The 14,685-nt window shown below is 41.2% G+C and overlaps 1 protein-coding gene and 1 long non-coding RNA gene across 2 annotated transcripts; both read right to left on the reverse strand.

The window, feature by feature from the left end:
* Window positions 1-6,724: 6,724 nt before the first annotated feature.
* LOC141757485 (uncharacterized) lies at window positions 6,725-7,154 on the reverse strand. The gene is made up of 3 exons (XR_012591656.1): window positions 7,025-7,154; window positions 6,829-6,895; window positions 6,725-6,791 (listed from the first exon to the last, which is right to left on the reverse strand). It is a non-coding gene; the product is annotated as an uncharacterized LOC141757485 (long non-coding RNA).
* Window positions 7,155-8,198: 1,044 nt separating this feature from the next.
* Window positions 8,199-11,455, reverse strand: purg (purine-rich element binding protein G). The gene has a single exon (XM_074617998.1). The coding sequence runs from the start codon at window positions 9,862-9,864 to the stop codon at window positions 8,746-8,748; it is 1,119 nt and encodes a 372-aa protein (XP_074474099.1). The 5' UTR covers window positions 9,865-11,455; the 3' UTR covers window positions 8,199-8,745.
* Window positions 11,456-14,685: the final 3,230 nt, after the last annotated feature.

The raw sequence follows: 14,685 nt of genomic DNA on the forward strand, positions 1-14,685 counted from the left end.
CTTAAAAATAGAACCACCTCATAAATGACTGCTTCCAAAGTTTGAGATGCTGTTGGTTTACGTTGCCTTTTTCCATACATACGGTATATATACTCATTCTGACTCAGCCTGATCCTGTGGAGGCTGGTAATGATGACATTTACAGTTAGACTTCACCGATTGTGATCAGGTAGGATATCTGCCACCCACTATTCCATTTATTGTCTTCTTAGCTGACAGGTTGTAATAACCGAGTTAAAATGCTCCTTGCCAGCAAACACTAAATGTATGTTTGGAGGATACTCAACGGGGTGAAAGTCACACCGTGTGTCTGCTGACATGTTGTCAGATTTCTGTATCGTACACCAGAGTTAGAATAGAAAGTTGGAATTCCAAATTCCCGACATCTTTGGGAGGCAGCACCCATTTGAGAACAGCAGTAGGACATGAATTTTCTCTTTTTTTTCTCTCTTGATAGTTCCTCTTTGCATGCATTCAGCTGGGGTCCATAGAAGCACCTTTATATAATGTAACATAGCACCATTTTTTCATATAGTTTCCCTATTATACTAGGACCGAACCATTGGCATGCATACACTCTAAAAACTTTGTTTTCTTGGTTACCATTTCTAAACGTAGCATCGTTTCAAACATTACAAGGCAAGTAATGAATATTCATACAGTACTTTACATGTAGAAGATTAACTAATACAGTACACATTAAAGAAAGTGCCAGAGTACAAAACTTCATTGTTTTTTAAGTCTTACTCTACAGGACTATAGGACACATTACATTACACTTATCTAAATATACACCTTTTCACATTTTCATTATTCACTTCAGTCCATCTTTAAATGATTTACCAAACATCTACTTTTCCCACTCCAAAACTCTGACGGTTCTAGAAGGCAGAACAAAACAGTCTTCTTCAGTGTGCATACATTCACATCACTCGACCTGCACAAGCACAGAGATACACTTTAGTCCAGGTGAGTCCCACCTCTTTACTGTTGTAAAAGGATCCTTTTTCATCCTGGATACCTCTATGCAATCCAAGTTCTATACATTTGGATGACATAGTCCAAATATATAGAATTTAGTTCTCATAGGATACCAATCCTATGACCAGGATTTGACCAGTGGATTGTTTTTTTTTATAATTTCTTATTTGCTAAAACAAAGCACATGAATTGATATAAGCAAAGATACAGAGAAGTTGTAAAGGTGCTTTAAGGCGTCAGGGTTGGAAACGTGAGATCTTTGTTAACAGTTCAGATCTCTTTTCATCAAGTTGTTCATCAAAGTCCAACATCCTGCAGTCTTCCCTCTCTTATCACAAGACCTAAAGGACAGCCGTTTGTCTGTATGGTATTTATCTCTTCAAAGCAACAACCCCAAATCATCCAATCAGCAACTGTTTGTTCTTTCCTGAGTGACGAGAAGAGCAGCTGTGATGACTACCACTTTGTATGTGTCAAAGCAGAAAAGTTGAATACATCACAGGGCGCTAATAGGGACGTTCTGACTAAACAATCTTCCGTTTAAATCCCGTTTAAATTAAACAACCAGAAGTTTTGATCATTGTTTTCCACTAATTCCACTGATCTTGCCACAATTGGAATCCTAAGTGACTTAAGTCGAGCTGACCAAAGCTGCTCTTCTCTGTCAGTGAGCAATCTACAGCTAATCTACAGAGGGGGTGTCACCTCTTTACATCCTGAAAAGATCATTATATTCATGTCAGTATGCCATGCAAATAAACGGTAACATTATTTTACAGGTCCATAGTTTCTGATCAATTCAACTAGGAAGTTTCCTGGACAGAACCGTGTCATTTCACACTAATTATAGAGGAAAATGGAGAATAATCCAAATCACCTAAACCACTTTATTTGGAGGTAAACTGAAAGTGAAGACATCTGAAATGTTGCTAATAATCACACAGGAAAACTGTGTGCACACACAACTAAGAAAGTAAGAACAGCAGGAAGTCATCTGTTAGGGATAGGACGCTCCAGTTGTCCCAGGATCAGATTGTACAAATATGTTGAGTTAATTACATGATTCATTTAGTAAAGTGTGGGTTTGTTTAGGTGGTGTACACAGAGCTTAGGAAGTAGAACTCCATGCTAGTTATCTTCTCTTATTCTTTCTCATTCAGTCTGTGTAGTGGATTGCAGTACAGCGTTTTCCACGTTTTCTTTTCTATATATATATATATATATATATATATATGAATGCACGCTGGAAGATGCTGACCGTTAACTGTAGTGAACATACAGAACCATGACATCACGTTGAGGCATCACACATTTAAGAGTTGTCTGGTTGCTGTTGCTAAGCATCTTTTTAATGCAAGAAGTTTCCAGATTGACTTGATCTGTTTTCATCATCCTTGTTATCTTATTGTTTGTCAAAGGGTTGACTGTTGAGATGCTTTAGAAACAGCTCAGCAGTAATATAAGGGATACAGGATTTGTTGGAAATGGGATAAAAAAAAGTAAAGCAGCATTCTGCCTCTTTAAGGGGAACAAAAATAATAACAAATATGAACATAATAAATACCCAGTTTTTATTATGCAAATAAGAGACTAACATTGTTATAAATACAAAGCATTTCTATCTATTTATTTAATATGTTTAGATTTTGGAGGAGGAAAAGTGAGGGTTAATTTGTTATTCTTTTAAGTTAGGGTCACTGATTTTAGACAAATAATACAAAATCTCACCCAGCTTTCTGAAGAATCTTTTTAGCTCTACAGTACGATAAGGAAACTTGTTATGAGGGTCCACCACTGACATCCAGTACACCGTTTTGATTGGACAGAAAAGACAGGAGCACACTAAAGTACTAAATGAGAAAAAAAGTGATGTTTTAGAGCCACGGTCATTTCCTTCTTATCCTAAACTCCTTTATCTTGGTCTCATGAAATGTTGTGAAAAGAGCACAAAGTCATGACATGAAACACCAGGAAGTAAAATACTGAACCTTTTCATGGAAGATGCTATTGGATCAGAACGAATAATTCATTCAAATGTATGGGAATGAACCCACATGATCTCATGTTACACTACGTTTTGGTGCCATCTACTGTATGGTGTCCTCACATTACTTCTCAGATGTTCAGCACAGCAGCAACAAGCCTAGTCCACTGGATCAGATGGACAGTGCATTTTACCAATGTCCCCCGTTGGAGAACCAGGCCCGGCCTGCTGAGCTTATAAACTGTGAATTTATGATTAAACATTGAACATTTAAAATGTTGTGACAGCCTTAGTTGGCACTGCTGTTCATGCTAGAGTAATCTTCACATTGTTCATGTCCACAGGATGAAATCCACATTTCAACTGTTGTGCTCATTTTACAAAAAATCCGTGAGACTTTAGTGTCTCAGTACCTCGGACAATGATTATTTAATATGCAGTTTGCATTAATATGCACAATATGTTCAAATCCAGACTGTCATCTCAATGAGAAGCTGTCAGAAATGGACATGATGGGAGCTCATCAGATTCTAGAAGCAGGGATCCATGATTGTCGCTTTATACCAAAGGCATGGATAGGAATGATCCCACTACGTCAACTGATTATAAAGCAGCGGAACGAAAGTGCGGCTTTTATTTAAAGTGCTTTTTGGAGTGATATTTGGAATACAAAAGACAGATGACATATCTTTTTAAGGGGAATAAGTATCATGTCTTTATCTTAATATCTTTGCTAAGGCGAGATTTCATCTTTGAGAAAATGTGCCTCTCGAGCCAAATCCACTGGCCATCAATGCTGAATAAAATCCATGTCAATAATTGAATATATATTCTAATTCCACATCATTTTTTAAAATAAATTGTGCTTTGAATTATACTTCCTACACTGCTTTATATAACTTTTTTCCATTCATATGAAAATAAAACAACTCATTAAGGTTCATGCCCTACACCAGACACAAACACACCAAACCCAACTAGTCCTGTGCTTTTCATGCACCTAAAGGCTTCACAACAACTGGCTGCCACCAATACAATTATTTGAACACTGTTTTGTTTGTTTTTTTACCATTTTAGTCATTTTCTCCCTCCTACACCAACACCAGTCATGTGATTACATCTCAACTCCATTAAACTTGGAGTCGACAGCAGTCAGTACGCTGTAGAGTAACACTGAGACAAAGGGCCCGACTCAGACACACACATATTGTGTGGTTTGAAATGTGCACGTTTCACTTCCTTCTGTTCAGAAATGGACTCGTCAGTAAATGGACTAACATTCCGATAGGGTGTAGGAGCTTTTTTTGCTTACATTTTACACTGCCTTTCAATAATTAGTTGCTTTCTTTTCATTTCTAATATCAATAAGTAGAAGAACACTGGATTGGAACCTCAGTGTTGTTTTTAAAGGTCCCATATCGTGCTCCTTTTCAGGTTCATACTTGTATTTTGTTTTTATACTAGAACATGTTTACATGCTGTTATGTTAAAAAAACACTTTATTTTCCTCATACTGTCTGCGTGAATATACCTGTATTTACCCTCTGTCTGAAACGCTCCGTTTTAGTGCATTTTAACGGAATTGCTATGGAATTGCTATGGAATTGCGCTGCTAGGCAACAGTTTGGGTCCATGTTTACTTCCTGTCAGCTGATGTTATTTACATACACTGCAACAGGAAATAAACTGGGACCCGTTTGGAATATTTACGTTTAAAACCGCGTAATGGTCTAAATATTGTATATTTGTGACATCACAAATGGACAGAAATCCTAACGACTTGTTTCAAACGCACATTTTCTGAATACGGGCTGTGTGTATTTCTCCGTATATTAAGCATTTTGATAGTTTAACAGTATTTATATAGCACTTAAATTTACCTCAACTGCAGAGGTATTTTTTACACATGCCTTTATTTCTAATGTCCTTGTTATTACAATGTCCATCCTTGTTTTAATTTGCTGTTAACTCACACTGAACCTGATGAATTAATTAATAATATAGTGTACATTTCAACAACAGATTCCTGTTATACACACCGCTCTGCTGCTCTTCGCTTTGTTTTCATTCATAATGTGAAACATCTGTGATGAGTTTCAATGACACTGGTTTAGCATCTGTAGTAAGAAGAGTGGTGAGTGACAGTTAATATTGAATTAACTATGTGAGCCATTGTAGTGCAGGTAATTCCATTCTCAGTGTTTTCATTATTTTAAAATATGATTTATTATATTTATTTAAATTAAATTAAATGTATTTATTAGAACGCTTATTTCTTTTTTTTTACATCAGAAAAAGGTTGTGAGAGCCCTTGATTTTGCTTACGGCAGAAGACCTTGAACAACCTTGTACTGACTCAGCAGAGCGTACGTACTGTAGTTGTTAAGTCAAAGTCTGAATCAGGCTCTTTGTCGTTAGTGACCAGCTCACATACAGTACACACAGAGCTCAATGTACAGCAAACTGCCATTCAAGCTCTAATGGAGAAGCAGCACTTCATGGATTTTTAGGGACTCACAGCCAGAAAAGAACACACAAGTAAGACGTGGACACTTTAAGACAACTTCATCACTTCCTTATTAGTAGATAGTAGGGGAAAGGTAAGATACATGGTTCTGCAGAAAGGAGCACATTGGTAGAACAGTTAAAAGCCTGTTTGAGCAGCATGTTGAGCCCTTTCTATGCTACCCAGTAAGGAGGCGTTCACCAGCATCATGGTTCACCTTTATCTATCTGTTTATGTCAGACTGAGTAATGCTCTAAGGGGCATGTAGTAAAATATTATAAAATATCATTCTCAATGTTTCAAGTATCCACAAGAGTTTTGAAGGCATCACTATGTGGCTTGCACTGGGACTGCCTCCATCTCCATCCGATCCATCTCAGGGATCATGAGATGATTTACAGGATGGAAAAGCAGAAAAAAATACATTTCTTGAACACCTTTTCCAGACTTTGTTCTATTTTTTAATTTTTACTGACCTCCTCATGCCGCAAAAAAAACTAAAATCTTAAAATAAATTAATCTGAGAAGGAAATTCCTCTTTGGTGAACTGTTCTCAACTTAAGCAGGTGGATGTGTTTCAGCTGCATGTTTCAGTCTGAAATCCACGTCCATTAACAGTCTATCTATCTATACTAGTATTACTGTGACCTGGTGCTTCAGCTATCTATACTGGTATTACTGTGACCTGGAGCTTCAGCTATCTATACTGGTATTACTGCGACCTGGAGCTTCAGCTATCTATACTGGTATTACTGGGGCTTCAGCTATCTATACTGGCATTACTGGGGCTTCAGCTATCTATACTGGCATTACTGGGGCTTCAGCTATCTATACTGGCATTAGTGGGGCTTCAGCTATCTATACTGGTATTACTGGGGCTTCAGCTATCTATACTGGTATTACTGTGACCTGCGGCTTCAGCTATCTATACTGGCATTACTGGGGCTTCAGCTATCTATACTGGCATTACTGGGGCTTCAGCTATCTATACTGCCATTGCTGGGGCTTCAGCTATCTATACTGGCATTACTGGGGCTTCAGCTATCTATACTGGCATTACTGGGGCTTCAGCTATCTATACTGGCATTACTGGGGCTTCAGCTATCTATACTGGTATTACTGTGACCTGGGGCTTCAGCTATCTATACTGGCATTGCTGGGGCTTCAGCTATCTATACTGGCATTGCTGGGGCCTCAGCTATCTATACTGGCATTACTGGGGCTTCAGCTATCTAGACTGTTATTACTGGGACCTGGAGCTTCAGCTATCTATACTGGTATTACTGTGACCTGGAGCTTCAGCTATCTATACTGGTATTACTGGGGCTTCAGATATCTATACTGGTATTACTGTGACCTGGGGCTTCAGCTATCTATACTGGTATTACTGGGGCTTCAGCTATCTATACTGGTATTACTGGGACCTGGATGCTTCAGCTATCTATACTGGCATTACTGGGGCTTCAGCTATCTATACTGGTATTACTGGGACCTGGAGCTTCAGCTATCTATACTGGCATTACTGGGGCTTCAGCTATCTATACTGGTATTACTGGGGCTTCAGCTTCTGTGAGCCACTGAAGACAAGCTGCATGCTCAGCAGAACACATGTAAAGTACCTTTACTTCAGCAAACACAGTGTGTAAATCGGAGCTGTTAGACTAGAATGGCCATATAGTATAAATAATGGAACAACAGCAACACACTTATCCTTAAGAATAATGAGATCCACATACGTCTTTTCTCTTCTCGACCTTAACGGGGTTCTCGGATGGTGAGAAGAGACATCTTTTTCAAAGATATATATTCATACAGTGATCTATAAATGCCACAAGTTGATTCTTTTTTCAAGTGTTTGAGGTTCAAAGCAGGTAACAAATCAAATATTAGTATCTGAATGTGACTCAGCTCAATGAAACACAAAGCTAAAGATGACGGTCCTAGTGCCTGTGTCGGATAGAACCATGGAGGAGATATATACGTATTGCACTAGCTAATAAATGTTTGGATTAATTTTTGTCTTGTTAACCATTGTAAACTGTTTTCCCACTGACAATAGCACTACGGCAGCAGAACAGTGCAAGGGGCTGCTGTGTCGGTGTGTGGTCGCAGGTAAGGAAAGATCAAATACACACACACAGAGAGTCCATTCTGAACAACCAGTCCTGGTTCTCCTTTGAGGCTGGACACTATCATCTCAATGCTGCCGAGGTCAGCAGCCAATCAGCACGTTCGTTGCTACATCGTACACTCTGCAGGTATTCTACATGCTCTGCATGGTTCACTTACTCCAGGTACCAAAATGCACTGAAGGAAAAAGTGTCATTGAAATGAATGCAGAAGCTTCTGCATTCATTTTAGCCACAGAGTTATTGTTGATGTGAAAGCCGAACCTCTACATGGCAACACCTACTGTGTGTGTATGTGTGTGTGTGTGTGTGTGTGTGTGTGTGTGTGTGTGTGTGTGTTTGTGTGTAGCAGTATGAGTAAATAGCCATAGTTGGAGTCCACTGAAGGACAACACACACCAGCTGTATGATGCATGTCTATTATTTTCTATATGTGTGTGTGTGTGTGTTGTCCTACAGTAACTTCCTGCTTGGGGCTCAGTGGCCAGCAGGGTGGGGGAAGGGGCAGGGATCCAAACAAGCAAAGTCTTTTTTAGTTGCAATTTAAATGTAAATTGAATTACTAAAACTTGATAGATTTTTTTCTTTTTGCACCATCACATATTATATATATTGTATATATATGTTTTACTTTCAGTGATCAGTTGTGGTTGACAGTTTTTCTGCACATTTTCACACCATAAAACTGATTCCCAGTCCTGTATAGGCTTTAGGGGGCTAATTATTAAAGTGGTTTCACAGGTACCACATTCCTAATAAGACTTAGAACTAAACCTAGCTGTAGTTTACAGCCCACTCTTCAAGTTAAAGGAGGGGGGGGGGCTACAAAGGCTCGGGTCGCCCCTGGTGGTTAAAGTGCATTAAACAGCACTGAGACAGGATGGAGATCTTTCACTGAAACACATGGAGGCATCGGGCTGTGGATGAATGACTTAGATTAGTAGTTTAGCAGCCCTTTGGTAGGTGGATGAGCCAAAAAGGTGAAGGTGGGGACACTGCATCTAGAGTATAGGGACACATCCAGGACCAGGACCATGGACAGTATATAGGGGGGTTAGTTACTGTCAGTAACAAGAGTCCCTAGAATACATGCAAAGAGACAGAGACAGAGACAGAGACAGAGACAGACTAGCCTACTGCCAAGGTCAGTCGTCCTGCTCCTCGCTGTCCTGCCGCGCGTCTATCCGCTTCTCCTTGTGACAGGAGAAGATGCGTCTCATCTCCTCCTCGTACCGGATGAAGTTCTCTCCGAACCGAGCCCAGGCTTTGAGCGGCACCGTGATGGTGTTCCTGTAGGGCTGCCGCACCTCGCTGATCTTTAGAAAGATCCCGTAGCGGTTCGAGCCCACGTCAAAGTAAAACCTCTTGTTGTCCACCCGAAAGGACGCAGCCTCCGGCAGCTCCGGGTTGTCGTCGTTGTTCCTGGAGCCGCCGCCGACGCCGCCGGTGCCGGGTCGGCCGCGCTCGTCGCTGTCCTCGTCTCCGTAGTCCTCTATGAGCTGCGACAGCGCGTCTCTGAACTCGATGAGCCCCTGAGCCGGCAGCACGATGGTCTGCTCGATGCCCTGTCCGTAGTAGCCCATGGTGCCGTGTCCTTTACTGACAGTCTGCCGTATGCGGAGGAACCGACCTCTCTGGTTCTCCTTCAGGTCCAGGAAGTACTTCCTGTTGTCCCGCTCGATGAAGTCGCTCTTGAGGACGCGATGTGCATGGTCGTCGGACACCGCGGAGCCGGTGGGAGACAGCACGGTGCGCGCGGCGTCCTGCGCTCTCCTGCGGGCGTCGTGCGCGCGGCCCTGCTGGTGGTTGTTGCCGCTGTGCTCGTCGAGCTGCGGAGGCGCGAGGGCCCCGCGCAGTCCGATCCGCGCGTAGTAATCGATGAAGTCTCCCAGACAGTAGCGGAGCGCCGGAGCCATGGACATGGACAGAGTCAGCTTGCTCTTCCTGATGTTGTCGTGCCGGCCTCGACCGATCCAAACCTCCGCGATCTTCAGGAAGCGACCGCGGGCGCTCTGCTTCACGTCCAGGTAGAAGCGCTTCTTTTGGATGTCGACGCGTTTGGAGGCTAACTCCTGGATGTCACTGCCCGGCTGCTGCTGCTGGGAGCCCGGCTGCTGCTGCTGTTGAGAGCCGGGGCTGTGGACATACTGCTGCTGCTGAGGAAGAGGAGGAGGAGGAGGAGGATATGTGGCTCTCGGTAAAGAATCTGATGCAATCTTACCCCTTCCTCTGTCCATCCCTCTGCAACATCCATCAGCCATCATGATTTATATTCCACCAGTAGACAGCAGCATCCCCACTGGGCCACTAGTAACCGAATAGAGCAGGCTGATTCATACAGCCGGCTGGATGGAGCTACACTCATACACACACACACACACACACAAGTTAGCGAGATGCCTCGAATGACCTAAAAATGGAGTCACCAGCTGATCCGGTTTCTGTGTCCCGGATAATAAAGGTTCAAAAGTTCCACCGATCAGCCGGTTTCTACTGCAAACTTCATGTCATCTTCCATCAGCTGCTCTCCTTCCAGCGACCCCATCTACCGAGGGAGCCCGGGAAGCAGCCGACCTGAGCTGGGAGAGGAGAGGAGAGAAGAGGAGAGGAGAGGAGGAGAGGAGGAGGCGGCCAATACTACATGAACCCGATGAACCCATCCACCCATACAGCCCCCCCCCCCTCCGTCCTGACAGTACCTCCGTTAAAGAGACACGAGGTACACCGGGGAGGCTGGAGACGGTGGAGATCAGCTGCATCAGGCTCATCTGCACTCATTCCGATTATTATTAATAATAATAATAATAATAATAGTACTAATAATAATGATGATGACACGATTTACACTGTAGAGACTGAAGAGATGATGTAGTTCAGCTGCATCAGGCTCATCTGCACTGATTCTGATTATTAATAATGATAATAATAATAATAATTGTAATGATGACACGATTTACACTGTAGAGACTGATTATTATTGTTATTATTGTTATTAATAATAATAACAATAATAACAACAATAATAATAATAATAATGACAGATTTACACTGGAGAGGCTGTAGTTTAGCTGCATCAGGCTAATCTGCACTGATTCTGATTATTCTGATTATTAATAATAATCATAATAATAATAATGATGACAGATTTACACTGGAGAGGCTGTAGAGGCTGAGGCGAGGCTGTAGTTTAGCTGCATCCGGCTCATCTGCACTGATTCTGATCTCAGATCACTTCATCCAGTCCTCAATAATGAAGACCAGGATTTCGGAGTGGTTAAATTCAAATAGTCTCATAATTAGGACTTGGAAAACAACTCAACCCCCAGTTATTTATGATGCAATAATAAAATGTAATAGTTATGCAGTAATTAAGATTTAGTGCATCATGAGATACTATCACAGAATTCTTATAGTCTGAAGCACAATAATCATTAGATTAAACATTTAGTTCACATTTTAGAATGATACAGCATTCCAACACAGAGAACATCCTCATCCAGATGTTCATCGCTCACTGACAACACATGGGTACCAACTGCCCCAAACGCCCGTATTCACTGTGTGAAACATTGGATTGAACATGCACCATTAAAGCACATTATCCATTGAAACAATACAACTATCCTACAGCTTTTCTCATAGCTGCAGTGCTGCAGCTCCTCTTTCCAACCTCTGTCTGAAACACTGTGTCTGTGGGGAACAGTAACTCCCGTTGGCCTGGACTCTGGACTCTGGACTTTGTAACTTTGCAGACCTTTTACAGGCACAAAAAACAAACTAACTCACTAGAGGAAATAAGGGAAAAAGCACAGAAGCATGATAGGTCCCCTTTAACCATTAAAGATCCCATATTATAAAAAAGTGAGATTTTCATGTTCTTTTTATTATAAAGCAGGCTTAAGTCCTATATAAATACTGTGAAAGTATCGAAACACTCAATCCACAGGGAAAAACACACAGCCCGTATTCAGAAACTGCATTTGAAACAAGCTGTCAAGATTTCTGTCCATTTGTGATGTCACAAATATACAATATTTAGACCCTTTACACAGTTTTAAATGTAAATATTTACCAGTTTATTCCTGGTTGCAGTGTATGTGGATGGCATCAGCTAACAGGAAGTACACATGGACCCAAGCTGTTGCCTAGAAACGCAATTCTGTTGCAATTCCGTCAAGATGCGCTAAAACGGAGCGTTTCAGACAGAGGGTAAATACAGGTATATTCAGGCAGACAGTATGAGGAAAATAAAGTTTTTTTGTAAACATGTAAACATGTTCTAGTAGAAACACAAAATACAAGTATGAACCTGAAAATAAGCATGATATGGGACCTTTAACATGCTACAGCTACTCATCATGTGGCTAACTAGGGGGATAGCAGGTTAACCATAAATAAATACAGAATACGTCAGATATATACTGTAGGATTGAGCCAGATGAGCTCAGTCTGCCTAAGTCTGGAGAAGCTGATGAAAATACTGCAGAGCAGCTTAAAACAATTCAACACACCAAAACCAATGAATGTCCTCACACAGCCGGTACAGTCTGGTATGACATGGACCTTCTGCTGGTTAACGTTGGAGAGACAACTTGGACAGATATTGCTGTATAATGGACCTTGGTGAGTCAGTTTGCTGAGTTTCACTGTTACACTATGTCACAGATAAACCTAAACAAGGAAACAAGGAGTAATCACCATGGACCTCACCAGGAGACATTTTGGGTGTTTTCTGCTTTTGGTCTCATTTAGGTTGTTTTCACGGCAGACATTTTATCTGGCTGACAGTGAATATTCACATATCGTATGAGCCTCAGACGTCAGTGTGAAAGTCTCGCTTAACCCGCTACACAACAGCTTTTCATAATTTTCTCTCCTGTGACGGCGAGTTTCTTTCCTCCAAAAGGGAACGCAGCCTCGGAGAGGACGCCATGCTGGTCTGGTCTATAGCTTGGAGCCATGAAGCCATGCTGGTCTGGTCTATAGCTTGGAGCCATAAACACCATGCGGGTCTGGTCTATATCTTGGAGCCATAAGGCTATGCTGGTCTGGTCTATAGCTTGGAGCCATAGACACCATGCTGGTCTGGTCTATAGCTTGGAGCCATAAAGCTCCTCTATTAGATCTTTTTTAGGACGTGGCAATGGAACAGATCAGAGATCAGTGTTTAAGGATTTATTGTTGGTAAAACCAACTACACAGCAACTCTTCAGCATAGCTTCTTTTTTTTATTATGACCGGTTTGTTAAGTGTAGAAGGTCTGGGGGCGTAGTCACGAGAGCTTATTCTGGAGGACGTATTGCTGGTCTGATGTATCTGATAAGTCCAACACATGGATATTTTCCGGTTTCCCTTTTCGAATGACATATAGACTACCGCCGCCTACTGGTCTGAAGAGTTATTTCCTCTCACGCAGGCGCAGTACTGTACGTGCTAACTGCCCGAGCTATGGGGTCTGACACATGCACAGTGTAACAGGAGCTGCAGTCATGCATCAAAGAGTCTAGAAGCAGAGAGGCGAAACTCTGGTGCTTTTTGGACAACAGCCGCCAGATGGCGCTGCGGGACTGCTGCCGCCATTTCGGACTGGAAACGCCAATGAGTCTGTGTCCATGGATGTATAAAGAGATGTCTGTAAATCAGAGGATATAAATCAACTTCCCAGTAGGAACACTTAAAAAGCCCTCATTTAAATCATGATGTCCTAAAAGTAGTACAATGAACTAACAGCTGAATCCAGAGTTATTTTACTCGCCATGATGAGCAGTCATCAGACCCACGGGACCGCACCGCGCTGCACGCTCATATGACATATCTGGTTCTGCCAGCTTCCTGCTAGCTGTACACAGTTGTAATAATGGATATATTGGATGTATTTCATCCCTGTTATTATCTTCTAATACACCCATGGGCTGTATGCTGTCAGCCTGTGCCGTGGTGGATGTTCCCAAACAACCGGCTATCGGCCAGTAGCTAGTAGTGCTAGTAGCATGACATCAACAGAGTTTAATGGAGTTGTAGGCTATTTACTAACACGCAGGGCAAAAGCACAGGACACCATTTGACTACATTTTGGATCCTTGACATGAAAAAGTTTGAGATTTCTCTCAAAATCTGTGAGCTGGATTTTTCTAACTTCCATTTATGTCCATCGCTCACTTTAAGCTCCTCTGAGAAGCAGCCGTTATAATATTTATAATAGTATGCATATTTATGTTATTTCATTGTTCAACACAGGACATTTTGGTACAGACTTATATAAATATAAATATATGACAATAGAATAGAAATAACTTTTACTTTTGTACAACTCTTTGTAGGCGGACGTTTTACTGGCGTCCGGTAGTCACTTTCAGTCCAAAATGGCGGAAGCGTAGCTCTGCTGCTGGGCGCTGATGTTGACATGGAACCAACTATTGACTTTCCCTTCTTAATATGCTGTCTTTGCATGCGTTGCTGTTGGCTCAATTTCGGCGAGTGCAGACCAAATTTTACTGCGCATGAGTTGAACCCCAAACATATGACGCGATTATGATGCCTTTTATCTCCTCTTTTCACCCTCCTTGGTCTGGATAGTTTGACTTAGTACAGGGGTCAGCAACCTGCAGCTTTGGAGCCACTCTTTAGCTCCTCTACAGTGGCTCCCTGTGGATTTTTAAAAATGGAAATAAATAACTTTTTTGTTTACATTTTCATTTTTATCTATCATTGTTGTATGTCTATGGTACGACGGAGATTGAGGGGGAAAAAAATAAAATAATAATTTTACATGTTATTTTATTTTTTTCTCGTAAAGTTATGACTTTATTCTCGTAATATAACAACTTTTTTTCTCGTAAAGTTATGACTTTATTCTCGTAATATTACAACTTTTTTTTATCGTAAAGTTATGACTTTATTCTCGTAATATAACAACTTTTTTTCTCGTAAAGTTATGACTTTATTCTCGTAATATTACAACTTTTTTTTATCGTAAAGTTATGACTTTATTCTCGTAATATTACAACTTTTTTTTATCGTAAAGTTATGACTTTATTCTCGTAATATTACAACTTTTTTTTATCATAAAGTTAGGACTTTATTCT

The sequence above is a fragment of the Sebastes fasciatus genome, chromosome 19, assembly GCF_043250625.1.
Source record: "Sebastes fasciatus isolate fSebFas1 chromosome 19, fSebFas1.pri, whole genome shotgun sequence".
NCBI lineage: Eukaryota > Metazoa > Chordata > Actinopteri > Perciformes > Sebastidae > Sebastes > Sebastes fasciatus.